This window comes from Sinocyclocheilus anshuiensis, unplaced genomic scaffold (assembly GCF_001515605.1).
Source record: "Sinocyclocheilus anshuiensis isolate Anshui unplaced genomic scaffold, SAMN03320099.WGS_v1.1 scaffold297, whole genome shotgun sequence".
Classification (NCBI taxonomy): Eukaryota; Metazoa; Chordata; class Actinopteri; order Cypriniformes; family Cyprinidae; genus Sinocyclocheilus; species Sinocyclocheilus anshuiensis.
This window is the reverse complement of record NW_015536479.1, coordinates 649,009-667,954: the sequence shown is the minus strand read 5'-3', so window position 1 is coordinate 667,954 and position 18,946 is coordinate 649,009. Positions and strand designations below refer to the sequence as shown.

Sequence of the window (18,946 nt, the reverse complement as noted above, 5' to 3'; positions counted from 1 at the left end):
GGTAAAAAACGATATAAATACTGTTCAGTTTCTTGCACAGACCGATCGTTTCGTGTCTTTACACATCAGTGTATCGTCACGAGCCGCAGGGTTTAATTTGGTTTTGTTTGTGTATGTTTTTTTTACTCTCAAAGCCGTGATTACCATTCACTTCCATTATAAGACTGACAGACTGCAACGGTTTGAGTTAAAAATCTTAATTTGTGTTCTACTGAAGAAACAAAGTCACCTACATCTTGGATGCCCTGGGGGTAAGCAGATAAACATCACATTTTCATTTTTGGGTGAACTATCCCTTTAAGCTGCGAGATGAACAGCTTATATAACATACGCTTTGCAGCTCATTGAATTCACTAGTTTACATACAAATGGAAACATCTTAAAGAAACAATTCACCCGACAAAGAAAATTCGGCTGTCATTTACTGACCCTCATGTTGTTTCAAAACTGTTTGACTCTTTCGGCAGACAATATTTTAAAGAATGTTTTAAATGTTTTTGTCCATACAATGAAAGTCAAACAGTTTAAAACACCACTGGACCCTATTAACTTCAACAGAAAAAAAAAGAAGAGTGTGAGTACATGATGATAGAATTTTCTTTTTTAGCTGAACTACCCCTTTAACAGCCCCTTAATGTAAAGTGTAGTTGCAGTCAGTTAGCAAACCCAGTATTGTCTCTCAGATTCCCACCTTTACATATTTCCTGCCTCTGGTCTTCTGGAGCAAGAAAGGAACAATGAAAAACTGCTCATTCTTCCTGTGCTCTTCCTGTCAGTCTGTATGTCTGAGTCTGTGTCTTATATGGACAAGTGATTTCCAGGAGCATTTAGACCTGTTTTACAAGATTTCACTTTTTTTATGATTTTTTCCACATACATCCAGGGCTTAGTTTAAATTCACAGCACCTGGGATGAAATCCTTATGGGTAGGCCTTCTCCCCTGAGACCAAAAAGTAAGCTATACTGTAAGAGTAGCTAGTGGGCCTCGTCACAGGGCTCAGGCAATCATGCTTGAGTTTCTGTATACAAAAATAGAACAGCTATTACATGCAATCAACCTAATTCCTGCCCATTCTTCTAGCCTCTTATGAAAAAAATGAGGGCTGTCTGAGACGTGAATGAATGAGTCTCAACAAATGCAAATTAAAAGTATGCAGTATCTTTCCATTTATAGATTCTTTGGTGCCTGTTCACACTAGAAGTTCAGCACGACCTGACCTGGAAACACTGAAAAATCAATTATAATTGATCAGTACTCGTAGTACATATCAAAGCACATGGAAATATCAGCGGGGTATTTTCACCATGTGACTTTTCACGAGTCTTTTGAAAGAAATTAGACGAAGTCTAGCTTTCTAGACTTACCTTATAAAAGAAATGTAACAGTTATATCCAATAAAGCATGAAAATTGCCTTCACATGGTAATGCATCACAATATTACTTTGTAACATCACAACTGATACAATGTTAAAGTGTATTTAATGCAACTAGACAGGGATAATTCACACAACAATGAATGTTCTGCCATTATTATCCATCCAAGCTGATTTGGTGACTACTGACTTCCACTGTAAGGAAAAACATACAAATAAAAATAAATAAAATACAATAAAAAACACTGAGCCATTTCTCAAAATATTTTAACGTATTAAATCATTTTCGTATTTAAAACTACAGAAAGTTAAACAGGTTTGGAACCACACAGAATTTTAACATGTATAGTTTGACTAGAAATAACTGTACAATGTCGTTGTAACATGCTTGTGTGTGTAAAGTTGTGTACAAAAGCGTGTGTACAGAGGGAATTCGCTAAGGCAATAACAGACAGGATGTTGGAATAACATGCAGAGCAGCAGGCAGTCTTGGAATTAGAGCAGCGTGTGCTGTGGAAAATAGTCAAGATTACTTTCCATTACACAGTACTGCTGACTCGAATGGCCCTTCAGTCCTAAACATCAAAGGCCTTAAAGGGAAGTTAAAGTGATGTATATATCATTTTTCAATGTTAGAATATTTTACTTATCCCAGCATAACATACAGTGACAACTATAGGCGAGCCAACAGGTTGATTCCACTGAAAGATGTAAACACTGTGACGCTAGTAGAACATTACTCTCTCAGCAACACTGGCTCAACCAATGGTGTGAGTTTGAGGCGGGGCTAGCCGTTTATCTGGCCAATGGCAGTTGGCGGAGTGTTCAGGAAATGTTGTGGCTCAGGGGTATTCCAGAAAGCAGGTTATGCCACATACCCGGGTAAGTTTATTGATAAGTAAACAGATAACCTCAACTTTCGGTTCCAAAAACTGAGATAACTTTCATGGAATTTAAGTAGTCATAGCAAGTAATTCTTTGAACATTCAGTATATATGTTCCCTATTACGGCGGTTTCAATGGGAGTGACAGGTTTTACACAATGTTATATATATAGTCATCATTTTTTTTTATTTTTTGTAAAGCAATATGATAGCATAAAGCAATGTTTATTTAAGAATGGCCCTTCAGTCCTAAACATCAAAGGCCTTAAAGGGAAGTTAAAGTGATGTATATATCATTTTTCAATGTTAGAATATTTTACTTATCCCAGCATAACATACAGTGACAACTATAGGCGAGCCAACAGGTTGATTCCACTGAAAGATGTAAACACTGTGACGCTAGTAGAACATTACTCTCTCAGCAACACTGGCTCAACCAATGGTGTGAGTTTGAGGCGGGGCTAGCCGTTTATCTGGCCAATGGCAGTTGGCGGAGTGTTCAGGAAATGTTGTGGCTCAGGGGTATTCCAGAAAGCAGGTTATGCCACATACCCGGGTAAGTTTATTGATAAGTAAACAGATAACCTCAACTTTCGGTTCCAAAAACTGAGATAACTTTCATGGAATTTAAGTAGTCATAGCAAGTAATTCTTTGAACATTCAGTATATATGTTCCCTATTACGGAGGTTTCAATGGGAGTGACAGGTTTTACACAATGTTATATATATAGTCATCATTTTTTAAAATTTTTTGTAAAGCAATATGATAGCATAAAGCAATGTTTATTTAATTTTTTTTTCAACAAGACATTTTCTATATAATGTATTTCTATAATAAAAAATAAATGTGATCTCACCTTACAACAAATGTGGAAGCAAAATAAACTCATACAGCCACTATTTTTAGTTGAGTCAGTTTTTCTTAATTTACAAATTTAGTATCAAACAAACAACATAATTCTTGTTCGCAGTGATAAAAAAAACAATTAAGGTTTAAAACATGAGATGATTGCAAAACCTCCTATAGGTTAGGCAATATATAACAATAATAATAGCCATTAAACAAAAACGTATGGTGTACTTCTTCTTGGCGTCTGTTTTCATGCGGATTCCTGTTTAGAATGTCTTTGTGTGTTCACCGTGAACATACTCCGAGTTGACTGAACTTACTCCCGGTTATTGGAACCGATAACCAGAAGAAAGATTTGGGGTTTATATGACAGTGGGTTAACTCTTCTTTCTGGAATACCTGTCAGAAGCTCACTTCACTTTCAAATAATATTTAGGGCATGTTTACACTTGGCAGATTTTGTTTGGTTAAAAGAAAATTTGGTGCGATTACTCTGTTAGTGTAGTTCATTTGAATAAGTCTGAATGCTGACACTCGAACCTTGGTGCACACCAAACAAGCAGACTGAGACCCCATGAAAAGGCAGGTCTTGTTCTTCTTCCAAACAAACTTTGGTGCAGTTTGACTTAAAAACATGAAAGCAATACGGACCAAATACATCTAAATGACATCTAAACAGTGCAATCCAGGGCTAAATGTATCATTTACTTTTTGAACCAGACCAAAAGAACCAAGAGAAACGAACTATAAGTGCAAACACACCCTTAGACAGCAGTGCCCCTCTAAAAATGTAATACTTTTCACCTCTTGAGAGAACATCTAGGCAAATGAAAGTCCTTTAGATATTGTGTATCATCTTGTTTCAAATGCCTCAAAAACTTGAGCTTACTAGAAAAATCACTGGAAGCCTAGCGTTCTTGCAGGAACTTACAGTATGGGTCTTTTCTGAAAAGGTGCCTAGAGATTCTCCAAAAATTGGTTGAAAAGCATGTTTAGGACTTTCACCAACATGCTAAAACAGAAAGCATGATGAGGGTTGTATGCATTGGGCTTTTCTTCAGGCTATCTACCCTATCCCTACTCTGGTTTTTGTCCTTGCCCTCATCCTTTCTCTCACTAGTCTTCAGATTTGCTCGGCCCTTCTTCCTCCACTCCCTCTCCGGGACTGACTTCCACAGAGAGGATCTCCTCTCCCTCAACACGGGGAGTCATGCGGATGATCATGGTGCTGTCGGTGGTCTCTGATACCATGTCATCTTCATCTGGGACGCGAGACCGTGGAATGGGTGAACGGCGGTGCATGGGGGAGGGAGGGGGCACTGGAGCTGTGGAGGTCCTGCCGGAGACAGGAGTGGACGGCTGAGTGAGAGAGAGAGAACAGATAAAAGTAGTAAGGGGCCTGACTGGACAAATGTCAACAAACTACATCATGTTAGACATGAAGAACTTTACCTGCACAAGAACAGAGCGCTGTTATCATCAATTATCAAGAGCGACTCCTTTATCGGTTTCAAGGTAGTCACATACTAACTATTCATGTTAAATGAAAGTAATACTGTTTGTATGTGCTATATAACCGGGCCTGGACAGGGCGTGGGATTGTTTTGCACACAGTTTTAAAAGTTCCTGAAGGTTCTGGTGTCACAACACAGTAATTCCCACACACATCTGAACTAAACAGCACACACAACAACTACAGCACATTTGGAGTAAGCACATAATTTGTGCTCAAAATGAGCCTAAAATGTCTCATTAGGGATAAGCAAAGATCCATTTCCAAAAGCACAAACATAAAATAACATTGAAAAGTTTAAAATGACGGTATACAGTATATTCACAGTTTGTGAAAGTGGAAAAATTAAATACAATTTAAAAAAGGTTTAAAGTAATCGTTAAAAATATTTTAGCATATTTTTTTATTATTTATTTTCTCATTAATTTATTTTGTCTATTTGTAAAGCCACAACTTTGTTGTAAAATGATACTGTTTTGATCTGTTTGCTATTTGCAATGGTTCCTATTTGCTATTTTTCATACTGTGATTTTTGGTGAACTGTATTAAAACCATTCAGGGTCAGTTTGACCTGCAAACATCATAATAATTATTAATTATAACAATAGTTTATGAAACCCAAAACAATTAAAAAACAAAATCTTGCAAAAATGTCTTGTCCCCATTTTTAATTCACATATAATAACAAGCAAGATGAGGATATGATGTTTATCATATTCATGATATTCTGACTACTGAACTAATTTAGTCACCTTCTATGGTCAGTTTTCTCTTTTCAAGCCAATTACAGTCAAGGTGAAGCAAATGTTTGAAGAAAATGTTGCTAACCACGGTTAAATCAGCAAAGGTTAGTTAAACAGTTGACAAACCTAAATAACAACACACGCCGATCATATATTCAAGTCTTAAGTAGACATTTAAATTATTAACTGAAAATCAATCAAATGCCAAATGCATAAATGTCAAATATGGTTAGATGCATCACTTCAAGTTCGCTGTAAATGCTGTTTGGTCTCAAGACACATTAGGACCAATGACATTTGATATCGTTTATTTATTACAATGCATCTTAAGGCACCAGTTCTTACAGTGGAGTACAAGATTTTCAGTTATCTGTTTTTTAGCCAGAGTTTTTGTCTGTCTTCAAAATATGTTTTTGGCCTAAAGCATCATACAGTAACAGGGGATATAAATTACCTCTAGAGTTGCTCCCTTATATGCCACCTTCAGCTTGGCAAAAGTCTCTCCTGTGCCAACCTCCAGTGCAGCCTTGTATAATTTGGGCGTCTCCAGCCGCTGCGGGATGACCTCACCCGTCTCTTTAGCCTGGCCCTTCTCATCTGCAGGCTTCTTATCTTTGGTCAACATTTTCCTATGGAAGAAGGCAAACTCATTAGGATGACAGAAAGTTGAGTTGTAAGCAAGCATGTGCATCGCTGAGACTCTTAACAGGAAGCGGACCTCAGTAGGGTTTGAGATGACATCAGATGACAGGATCTCAAGCATTTAGATAACATCATTCACCACACACACACACACACACAGTAAATTGGTCTCATGGGTGAATGCATCATGCGACTCATGTCTGACTACGTTTACCTTCTTCAGTATCTCAATTACTAACAAAATCAAACACTAATCTCCCAGGTTCCTCCTTGCATTAAAGAGAAAGTAGGGGGAAAGAAGGACGTAGAGAGAAAGGCAAACATGGCTAATCTACAGTACAGAGATCTGTGAGTGTGATACAGAGCTGTAAATGGCTCAAACCACTGCGCTGGATGAAGTGTGTGTGTGTGTGTGTAAGGATTGCTGGGGCTCTTGGTTGAGGTTCGAGCTCCGATCCCTCTCACTTGGCCTTCTTGTGCAGCAGCTTCTGGGACTTGGTGTAGTGCACTAAGATCTCTGCCAGGTCCTTCTTATCCATGATGAAGAGGTTAGCAAAACCGTGGGCCTTTACGTTAGCCGTCCGTCGGTTCCCGCCACCACCCGCCAGCAAACTGATGGAGTGAACACACATAAAAAACAGTCAGAGTTTGGCTTTTCACACATAAAGCATGATTTATCTTTCTCACACTAGCTATTTTTCCATCCAGTGTTGCACCGTTTCCATCTCATGTGTTCAAAACAACAAAATCATAAATTCCTGGGAAACTGGTGGAAGTTTCAATAATAAAAATGAAAGTTGCTGCAACTGGGAAAGCCTGTGGCTGTAATTTCCTACCTAATAAATGAATTCTGCCAAATGAAATGCAGTAACGAATGCTGTCATGCTATCTTGCGTTCGGATGCCTGATCATATGAGAGGTGATTACACCAAATCATTTTGATGACAGACTTTGGCTCAGGCATTTCAAAATGATTAAAATAATATTTGAGATGGTGTGCTGGTTAGTTCAGTTATCCAATCACATGATTGGTTGAGGAAAAGAAATCTCATGAGTTTTTTTGTTGCACATTGAGGAATTTATTTGGTAAATGTGTTTCCATTGTTTTTTTGCATGCCTTCTCATCAGATAAAAAAATATGTATCCACCTAAACTGTGCACATACATTTTTAACATGTATTTTACGATTTTACTGTATGTCCATCTTAGCGTTTCCAATCAGAGTTTATGTGATATTCCAAAAATATAACAAATCTTATCTTTGCATTCTATTCAAAAGTCGAAAACTACATTTTTCAACAAGAAAACTGCATTTGATAATGCTTCATTCATCACTGTTACCTAAACATGAAAATGATGTCATTATTTCTTAATTGGAACATAAAAGAAGATATGAAATATCTCAATGGTCACCAAAATAGTTTGGTTGGTTACCAATATTCTTCATCTTAGCGTTTCCAATCAGAGTTTATGTGATATTCCAAAAATATAACAAATCTTATCTTTGCATTCTATTCAAAAGTCGAAAACTACATTTTTCAACAAGAAAACTGCATTTGATAATGCTCATCACTGTTACCTAAACATGAAAATGATGTCATTATTTCTTAATTGGAACATAAAAGAAGATATGAAATATCTCAATGGTCACCAAAATTGTTTGGTTGGTTACCAATATTCTTCAAAATATCTCTCATGTCCCGAAAAGGAAAGAACCTTACACAGGTTTATACGATTATGCAGGAACAACATGAGGATGAGTGCATGTGTACAAAAATTATTTTTTAGGTCAAGTTGAGTACATTGCATTGTGGGATATAGTATATTTTGGCAAATGTAGTAGGTAATGCTGTTGCATAATACAAAAATAATAGTATAAGTAGTACATTTCCTATTAGATCACATGCAATTTTATTCAGCCGTCATAATATATTTTAAGCTGACCTGATCAGTACATGATAATTATTCAATAATTATCACTCACCTGATTTCCCCAAACACAGAGGCAGCTCTCAGAGTCACAAACACTGTCGTCCCATCAGGCCTTCCAACCACCTGCACCTCTCCAGCTTTGATGATGTACATCTCTCGGCCGATCTCACCCTGACCGGCAGAGCCGAGCAGGACAAGAGTCAGTTCAAAACGCTAACAGATAAAAGGCTCTTTCATGGTGTGACCTTTACTGAGACAACCTTCAAACTGGACATATACTGAGATTAACTACTGGAGGTTTTATTATATTGTTGCAATGCAGTAGCAAAGCATGTACAGTAAATCACAAAAATAGTAAATGACATATTGCTCACTTTTTTTTTTTTTTACAAACAAAGTCTCCAGGAAGGTACACCACAGATTTCAGCCTCTTGAGCATGTCAGATATCATCTGTCTGTCACAGCCCTGGAACGAACAAGAGACAAAGACTTCTCAATGGCTTTCACAACCCATTACAGTATCATCATGTGACATTTTAAACAGATGAAACAGGATACTCAAAGAGAAACTAAACGAGTTGATCCATTGGGAAGTAATTGGATGGTGAAAAGTGATGTGACAGATATTTAGACATGAGGCATTAAAAAAATAATAGTGCTTTGCCGTGTCAGGAAAGTTGTTTCAGAGGCAAGCAAGCAAGTTATTAGACGGTTTCGGGAAAGGTTCACAAGGCTATCGGCACAGACGAATCACAGCATATTTTGAGGTATCGACAAATATTGTATCACTGGCTAAGAGAATCAATGTCAGATCGTATTGTGATGAAATGTCAATTGTGGTTTACTCCCATAGAAATAGGGTCAGTTTGATTTCAAGTTGAATTTATGTCTGGTACATTTGTTTCTGGTTCAAGCTGGTCAAATATGGTCATTAGCTGGTCCTAACGTGTTTAATCAGCTGAACAACAAGTTAGTGGAACTTTGTTCAGCCTAACAGATCATCTTGGTCAGGAGCAAGACCACTTTAGACCAGAAACAAACCAGCCTTAAACTGGAATGGGCTGCTTTTCCAGCAGTATTTTGACTTTGTCATTCAGACTTTGTCATTCTGTGTGTGTGTGTGTGTGTGTGTTCATGAAAGAAAGAAAAAAGTGAAATAATAGATACTCACCCGAAAGAGTGCCACTTTGCTGACAATGCTGTAGTTGACATCTGCAGCGATGTCCAGACGCATCTTATCTGGCAGCTGTATGAGTAACTCCTGTTCATCTGAAGACAAACGGATCATGAAACACAGCCTAAACACACATATCATATGCAAACATCTAGTGCAGTGTAATTCGACTTCCAGGTGTAGTTGTACCAGATCTCGATGTGGTTCTGGATCTCGCGGGGGATTCTGTAGGAGCTCATGTATTTGACAGTGCTGTCCACACAGTGTCTGTAATAGGCCTCACCTGCAGTAGCAGCTCCAAATACATCTCTCATCTATGAGTACACACACACACACACACACACACAGCGCAGAGGAAAACAAGACTTTACAATGCATGGAGTTTTATGATTTGATTATTTTAAAGTGGCAGAATAGATCAATGGCCAAAGCATATTTCAGTTCAAAAACTAGACAAAAATAAGAAATTATAATTTGCATTAAGACAAAGATTATTTTCTTATGTCAAACATATATGTATATTTAAATATTTTTTATATTTTCATTTTATTTTTATATTTTATCACATTCTACAAGTCTAATTAACCAAATCTTAGTGATAAGTGATTCTGATCTCATTAGTGATGAGTGCTTCTCATTAGATACAGTTTGATATTAGTATCATTTTATACTTTTTGTTAATATTTTGAATTATTATTATTATTTTTTCTGTTTTTATTTAAATTTTAATAGTATTTTTTTATATATTTTTTTGTATTTTTGTCTATTATTGACATTTTTATTAAAATTTTAAAAATGAGTTTATTTTTATTTATATTTCAGAGTTAGTTTTGGTTATTTTAGTACATCAAGTTAAACTAAATGTCGGAAACGTTACAATGTTGAAATAAAATAAGTTAAAGTTGATTTAATTTCAAGGCACAAAAGTTTTTAATGGTTTTAGTTTTAGTTATTATTAGTTTTAGTTATTATTGTAATATTATTATAGTTTAGTTTTTAATGGTTTTTAGTTTTAACTATAATAACTCTGATTAGATAACACCATAATTGTAAAAAATAATCTGCTAAATAAGTAGAATAAAACATACATTTTCATAATTTGTAAACAATTACCCCAAATCTCATTACTGTACTACCAGAAAAGACACATTTTTAAAGTATTCATACTTAAAAAATGTATAATTTTTTTCATAATATAGTAATGGTCTTATTTTTTTAAATTTGGGGGAATTATGATGAAAATAATGATGCTTTGTATTCCTAAATAAGTCTTATTTCCTTAAAATACAATTTCCTAGTTCTTTCTTGATTTTGGGGTAAAATGTGACCTTGCCATTTATTTTACAATAAAAGAGATTCACCCCGAATTTTTGGGTAAACTGTCCCTTTAAGAGGTATCCGCTTTGTGTTATACTGACCTCTAGTGGTGGAATCTAGTCTTACCTGTAAATGTAGGCTTTGCTCAGACGATGCATTAAACTCAAAGAATGCATTGTACTGCAAAAGAGGCACAGAATAAGTGTGAGTTTTAAGCATGTGTTTGTGAAAGTGGGACGAGAACAGGGTCTGTGTGTTTTTTTACCTTTAGAAGGCGAGGGAACCTCAAGAGCGATTTGACATACAGCAAATCCAGTGGAAAGAGACTGATCACATCCATCTGAAACATCCTACACCGATAGAAGTTTCACTAACAGATTGAAGTTTTTGTTCAGTGTCAATGCATAGATTTAGTAGAAAATAATTTTACCTTGAATCGCTCTGTTTGCCTGTAGTGGTCTCTCAAATCTTTTTTTTGTCACACTGAGACAGACAAAACATAAAAAATAGACATCAACAAAATAAAGCAAATAGTGGCCTCACAACATATCCAAATACTTACAAATGTATGAATGGCATTGCATTAAACTGCAACAAAACAAATCTAGTGACATTCATTTTAAAGAATGAGAGTATGGAAGCCTGTTTAATAAAAAATAAAAATAACAAAAAGTAATTCTGACGAATCACAATTCTGATTGTAAGAAAATAACCGATCGTTTCGCTAGATAGGACCCTTCTTATTCGTCTGGGGTCGTTTAGAGCCCTTTGAAGCTGCATTTAAACTGCATTTTGGAAGTTCAAACTCAGGGGTACCATAGAAGTCCATTATATGGAGAGAAATCCTGAAATGTTTTGCTCAAAAAACATAATTTATTTACGACTGAAGAAAGAAAGACATGAACATCTTGGATGACAAGGGGGTGAGTACATTATCTGTAAATTTTTGTTCTGGAAGTAAACTACTCCTTTAAACTGAATGATTAAATTAAAGGGATAATTCACCAGATTAAGGTCTAGAAACGTAGTAAGGAATAGTCCATGTGACATCATTGGTTCAACCGTAATTTTACAAAGCTACGAGAATACTTTTTGTACGCACACTTTTCTGTGTACGGCTGACACAGAACAGCATACGCTGTTTACGTCCAGCTGATACTCTCCAAAATGGCACCAGGGCAACGCAGAGGGGACGAATTGTTGAATAAAGTCGTTATTTTTGTTTTCTTTGCACACAAAAAGTATTCTCGTAGCTTCGTAATATTACAGTTGAATGCCTAATGTCACATGGATTATTTTACCGATGTCCTTGCTACGTTTCTGGATTTTTTTTGTTTTCGTGTGATCGTGGTAATTACATTGCTGTCTGGGAGGGTCAGAGAGCTCTCAGAACTCATCAAAATATCTTAATTTGTGTTCCGAAGATGAACGGAGGTTTTGGAACTTTTTTGGAACGGGTTTGGAATGACATAAGGGTGAGTAATTAATGACAGAATTTTCATTTTTGGGTGAACTATCCCTTTAATGTTTTATGCTTTTGTTTGATTATCACAATTTGTTTTGTATTAAATCATAAATCCAGAAAAATTTAAACAGACAACTAATTTAACAATTTCTAAACACACACTCATGGCCTGTTTTTTGTTTCTTGGTTTCAACAGACTGTCTTTTTGGACTAGGAAACATATTCGAAACAAAACAAAAAATCTTTTATTTAAAAAAAATCATATCAACTTCTCATTATAGGACACTTTTAATAAGGTAGTTTGTTTGTATATTTTTATAATAATGGCCCATTGTGATCCATAGAGCTCATCTACTCTTGCTGGCTGTAGATCTCACCTGTGTAGGGATCAATGCTGGATGGGAAACGGTAGTCCAGTATGACTCTCAGCCAAGCGGGAATCTGGGGCATTTTGAACGGAGGAACTGGGAACTTGTATCCCATAAACTCATAGATTTTAACCTCCTCTTCAGCGTCTTTGGTTTCCTCTGGAGGAGGTGGGGCTTCACCAGGCTTTTTGGCCGGAGCTAGGGTTCAAATATCAAAGGTGAAGAATCAACCTATCCTTGACCTGACATCGCTGAACTAATACAGTAAAATAAACCACAAATAAAAGTCTACTCACATGCTGAAGGGCTTTCATCATCGGAATCATCTGGATCCACCAGTCGCTCTCTTGCACTTGTCTGTTCTCTCTTTAAATATCTTGACCAGTTCCTGCAGACACTCATTCACAACAATACTTGTCTGGCTGGCTGCAGGCGCTGGACGCTCAAGGCCTCTACAGGAAATGACAACACATCAGAGGAAGTCATGTCAGATTGAAGTACGACATCTCAGTTGAGTCTAGCTACTGTATATGGATTTTTAAAGACTCACTCATCCACAGTAAGTAGATCAGACTTGTTCATGTCTTCATCTTCCTCACCAGGAGCCATCTCTTCCTGCATTCTTCTGAACAACAACATACAACACATCCACAGCTTTGCTGAGAGTGGAAAGAAAAAACAGGACTTTCAGAGAAATGGCATTATGTGTATGCATAATATTTAGCCAGTAAATCATATTATTAGATCAGATTGATAAACACTGACCTGCGGGACGTCAGATTTGTTACAGGAACAGTGAGGGTCATTGAGTCTAACTCTGAGGGCACAATGATTTTGGGAACGCTCATCTCTCCATCATCCACTTCCTCTACCTTCAGTGCTGGCTTCACATGGGTGCTTTCTGAGAGCACACACAATTACATTTTAGCACTGATATCTTAATTTTAGAGATTCTCAAACGGCTTTTTATTATATACCAACTACAATCAAATACTTCAGAAAGAAACACACAAAATGATAAAAAATAACCATGGCACGGAATCATGCTGTGGATAATAAATCTTATAACACGAAAGGCTACATTCGCATTCTTTAAATAGTAAATCGAATACAGAATGAACAAAATTTTTACATCTGAATTTGCAAATCTCATTGCTGAAGCCGACCTTTTTGTCCCCAAAGGAGCACATGGGCAACTAAGTTGAAAAATTTAGGAGCACATTAAAAAACTTTAGAGGCACAATGAAAATTGATAGAAGTTGTTATATATATTTAATGTGTTAAATAATGTTCTTGGTCTTTCCTTCATGTGACAGGGCAGTCCGTTAAATGCCAGACACAGTGTATTGTGTAACCAAATTACCAATAATGACCAAGAAAAAAAAATTATATGCATAATGCAAGACTTTTAATTATAAACAAGCATGAAATACACCAGGACTCTTATTTTGAAACGTCTATCATTTAATATTGCTGGCTACCAATTTTAAAATAGGAGGGACTTAGATTTCATAATTTTTTTTTTTTACTTTTAAATGACCCATGGGAATTTTTCTAATTTGCACACACTCTCCTAAATGCATTTTACATTTTGCACACACCTTTTTAGTCACAAATGAAATGCTTGCACTGTCGATCCCTGCTCTCTATTACATTTAGGTGCCTAAATATGTGCAAGTCAAAAGACCCCCAGATCTCTGTGATATTCACAACACTGTCAATATAAGGGGTTTTTCACTCTTTTTATTGTCTAGCACATTTCTCCTCAACAGGATGCAAGATCTGAGGCAACATTCATGTCAATAGCGCACACTATGTGGTAGAGTTTGGAAAAAGCCATAACCTTAAGTGTGAACTATAGTAACACTGGTACTTGCATTAGCAATATATCACTGGCACACAACAGACAGCACAGCACAGCACAGCACAGCACAGCACTATCTAGCACGGGCAGTTCACCTGAGAGATTGCTGCAGGTTTGGCGTCTTTCTGTAACTGCAGGGCACTTCAAAGTCATGTCTATAGTTGTCAAGCATGGGATGATCTGGATTTTAGGGCACTTCAGCATGGGATGTTTTAAGAATAAAATCCACTAGCTACAAATTCTAACTCCAAGACTACATGCTGCTGCTGAGGGGTTCTACATGGGCTTGAGGATGTTGAGGCGGTGGAGAACATTCTGGAAGCACTGGTTGGCTTGTTTTGGGAGCTGGGACATCTCCTGGTATAGCAGCATGAGATCGGAGGGCATCTTGGGCAGAGGAACATTATTGTTTTTCAGCAGATGTAAGCTGCTCAGACATGTGGAAGCATGGGGGATGCGAAGAATCCAGCTCTTTACGCCAGTACAGCTAGCAGGCACTGCAGATAGGCAGACAACTTCAGTTATGCTCACATGACATTGCACTGATTATGCACAAACTGCATATCAACAGTTACAGTTATGCTCATTTGGTTTATACCGCACATACTTGTATAGTTATTGTATTTATGTACTGTATGTATGTGTGTGTGTGTGTGTGTGCGCGCGTTTGTGTATGTTCACACCGACCTCCACATCCTTCTTCAGGAGGTTCCTCTTCCTGTAACAACAGAAGATGAATAAAAGAAGCATGAAAGACAGCAAATATGAGTCAAATATGACCAATTACCCAACATTTACAACATTTCTAAACTTGTATAAACTGCAGTTCAGAACAATCCCAATATATATATTTTTGTGCACTAAAAAGGCTCTGAAAAATGTTCACTCAGAAATTGCTATTAAATTTCACAAATAATTATAAAGAAACAGCATGTAACTTGTTGTACGAAACATGAAATTTGAAAGTATAAAGACTGATATAGTATTTTATTGTAATCTTTGTTTTATTTACAGACAATCTTTTACAGTGTGAAAGATATTGACTTTGAAAGAAAGATTTATTTTAAGATTAATTGAACAAAAATAAATAAACAAATAAAATAATACATGTACAAATGATTATTTCTATTTCAATTAAATGCTGTGTTATTCAAAATATCTCTTAAAAGAATCATCTGCTTGCTGCAATGACAATTAAGAAGGCTTTATGGATTCTTTATGCATTAATTATATTCAAAATTTTCTCTCATTCATCCCATTAATTTAATAGTTTCTAAAGCACCAAATGAACTCATTTCAATAATATAATTCATAATTGCATTACTGCAAGCAATGCAAACGCAATAGATTTGATTTCCAGGGAACTTATGAATTGCTAAAATGTATACAGTACTGTACCTTGAATTTATTAATGCAATGTAAGTTTCTTTCGATAAAAGCATAAATTTATAAAATGCGTAACTGTAACTGCTTTGCTACCACAAGTAAACATTACATCATAAAAAATTACTTTCAAATAGTACATTTCTGAAAAATAAGTTGCATCTGACTATAAGTTGCTCAGGGTCAAAACTGCATTGTTGAGAGAAAAAAAAAAAGATATATACTGCAAGTCATATTTGATCATTATATTCAGAAATAATGTAAAATACATGTAAATAACATAAAACCTTTACAAACATTATAAGCACTATAAATATTCTCATGTTTATCTCATTCAACAAATCCAAATGTGTGTGTTTCATGCATGTTTAGTAATAGTCACTATAGAATATAAATCGCAGCACGTTTTCGATCATAAAACATGCGGCTTGTATTTGAGAAAATACGGTAATAATAATGTCTGTTTTTGATCAATTAGATGTTGCCTTGGTGAAAATAAATATCAATTCCTTTCTAAAAGTTACAATACCTTCTGAAACTTCTGAAATTGTTTTAAAGGGGTCATATGATGTTGCTAAAAAGAACATTATTTGGTGTATTTGGTGTAATGAAATGTGTTTATGCGGTTTAAGGTTCAAAAAACACATTATTTTCCACATACTGTACATTATTGTTTCTCCTCTATGCCCCGCCTTTCTGAAACGCATCGATTTTTACAAAGCTCATCGGTCTGAAAAGCAAGGTCTGCTGTGATTGGCCAGCTAGCCAGTGCGTTATGATTGGCCGAATACCTCAAGCGTGTGACGGAAATGTTACGCCCTTACCATATTGTGATGATGCCCTGTCAGGCCGGAGCAATGATTCAAAAACATGAAAACCCATTATAAACGAGGCATTCGTTACATCCAGTGGGGACATAACGGCCGGAGGGCTAGAGTGAGCAGAGGCGTTGGGCTTGAGAACGGCGCGGCCAGCGGATTCGACGAAGGAGCGTCCGGAGGGCTTGCGGCAACCACATGTGACGACCCCGGGCTGGACTCCGCTTCGTCCACGGTGAAAGCCGATCCGGCGATCCACAGCGCAAAGTTGTAGTATTTCCTCAGCGACCAGCACGGATCAGCTCCAAGCATGACGAAGCAGATATCGTCCTCTTTTGGAAGGCCAAACAAAGTAGTTTCACTTTCACAACGAAACACACAGCATCTTCACGACATGGCGGCGGCAGCAACAATACTACAGTGAGAATAAAAGTTACGCCTTCTTTCTTTGCGTGAACATTTGGGTGGCGTTATGCAAATCTTCCCACATCGTGACGTAGACATGTGGGGGCGTGTTAGAACGAGCCGTTTTAGGTTGGTGTGGCTGACTCTTAACTTTTACAAAGAATATCTCTTTTGATTTGAGACTTTAATCTTTGCAACTTTACAGATCTTCTTTATGCACCAAGAGCTTGTAACACTCCAAAGAGAAAGAAAAAATTGAAATCGCATCATATGACCCCTTTAAGCAATGTTACCTGGTCAGCATAAGGAGGTAAAGATGTCCGTTGAGGCTGACTGGTCACAGGCGGTGGTGGAGGACTTTGTGGTGCCTGATCTGAGACCTCAGACTCGTGTGGCGAAGGCTCCGCTGGGCAGACATCCACCAGGCTCCTGAAAAAGGGGTTTGAGCAGAAGTCTAATCATGACAACCAGTCAATCCCAGACGTTCAGAGGCTCGTTAGCCACCAATCAGATCTGCAGGTGTTGACCAGATAAAACTCAAAGGAGCTGACAAAAACAAGTTATTGGATTCTCAAAATTCTGACAGACAATCACATTTGTACTCAGCTGAACGGATGTTTTAGAGTGAAAAAGCATTCACTGCAGAGGATCCATTGGTGAGCAAAAGATGTAATGCTACATTTCTCAGGTGAAGAAACAAACTCATCTACATCTTGGATGGCCTGAGGGTGAGTAAATGTTCAGCAAATTCTCATTTTCTCTCCTGAGGACTACCAGCAAATGCAACAAACTGTATGATGGTGACAATGCTGGTCTTGACAGCACCTCAACTTTTGTATTCCTTTCACATATGTTTGCTTGTAAAGAATGGAAAGAGTGGTAATACATCCTCTAAAAGTACTAAAAGTAGCAATGCTACTAATTTAATTTTTCAGTAGCCCAGCTGTTAGCGCAGTAGTGGGGTAGCATAACAAAAGTCTACTAGTAAATACTTTTTGTGGCACATCTTAGATAGTGTTATAGTAGAATACGAGTAGCATAAGATATAATGTAGGAAAAATCTGCTTAATAATCACAAACTAATGTAGGCCAGTCTAACATACCTTTTCATGTCGGCACTGTTTACAGGGGATGTCAAGTTGGTGGCGAAATGATGATTAAAAAAAAACGAATCAATACTTTTATTCAGCAAAGACGCATTTAATTAATTAGAAGTGTCAGTTAAGACATTTATAATGTTACAAAAGATTTCTGTTTCAAATAAATGCTGTTCTTTTGAACTTTCTATTCATGAAAAGAATGCATCATGGTTTCCACAGATTTATTATGCAGCACAACTGTTTTCAACATTAATAATAATAATAAACGTTTCTTGAGCAGCAAATCAGCATATTTGAATGATTTCTGAAGGATCATGTGACACTGGAGTAATGATGCTGAAAATTCTGCTTTGCATCACAGGAATAAATTACACTTTACAATATATTCAAAATTATTTAAAATTATAATAACATAACACAATATTACTGTTTTTACTGTATTTTTGGTGAACATAAGAATCTTCTTTCAAAAACTTAAAAAACGTATTTTGTAAATCGTAATATTATTTTGGTTAGAACAAGGAATATGCACATGTATGTAATGAAGTGTAATGTAACGAAGCATATAGATGACCACAAAGCTAATAGAAATAAACAAAAAGCTAGCTCTAATTCTAAGCCAAAGACTATTATGACTTGTTTTTGTTATTTGACGAGTGTTAATTTTGGACCCTGGCAAAAAGCAAATAGTGAGAGCGGAAGGGAGGGGAGACACTTACTCTGGATCTTCTTCATTCTCTTTCTCCTGGATATTTGGCAGTCTTTGTAAAACAAACAGTGAACAGGTGAATTCTGAACACTGTATGTGTGTGTGTGTGTGTGTGTGTGTGACAGAGAGAAAGGGATAGTATGAGAGATATAGAGACAGAGCATTGGTCGCAAATAACTTTTGTAGCCACTTTGTGGTTTATCACACCCCAGATCTCAGTCTTAACAAACACAGAACATGGTTCCTCTCTGAGTTTGTGACTTACTGCTCCTCATTGTCCGGCTCTTCAGTTTTCGTGTCAATGATGATCTGCGTGGTGTGCTCTTCCTCCAGCTGTCTGAAGGCCAATTCTGCAGCCTGCCGGGCCAGATCCTCCGCCATACGAGCCGCTTCCACACGCTCCTG

General features: G+C 36.8%; 1 protein-coding gene across 4 annotated transcripts in view; it reads right to left on the bottom strand.

The window, feature by feature from the left end:
- The window catches only part of LOC107670565 (kinesin-like protein KIFC3), an 82,455-nt gene that overhangs the window by 52,441 nt on the left and 11,068 nt on the right, over window positions 1-18,946 (bottom strand). Inside the window, exons 1-5 of one of the 4 annotated variants that reach the window (XM_016463316.1) lie at window positions 9,302-9,388; window positions 9,110-9,207; window positions 7,991-8,151; window positions 6,472-6,618; window positions 5,819-5,993 (exon numbers count right to left, since the gene is read on the bottom strand). In XM_016463316.1, the coding sequence (XP_016318802.1) occupies window positions 5,819-5,993; window positions 6,472-6,618; window positions 7,991-8,151; window positions 9,110-9,172 (546 nt within the window). In that variant the 5' untranslated portion in view covers window positions 9,173-9,207; window positions 9,302-9,388. Of the gene's footprint in view, window positions 1-5,818; window positions 5,994-6,471; window positions 6,619-7,990; window positions 8,152-9,109; window positions 9,208-9,301; window positions 9,389-18,806 lie in introns of those variants that run through there. The other 3 variants (XM_016463470.1, XM_016463386.1, XM_016463234.1) reach the window with 3 other exon arrangements.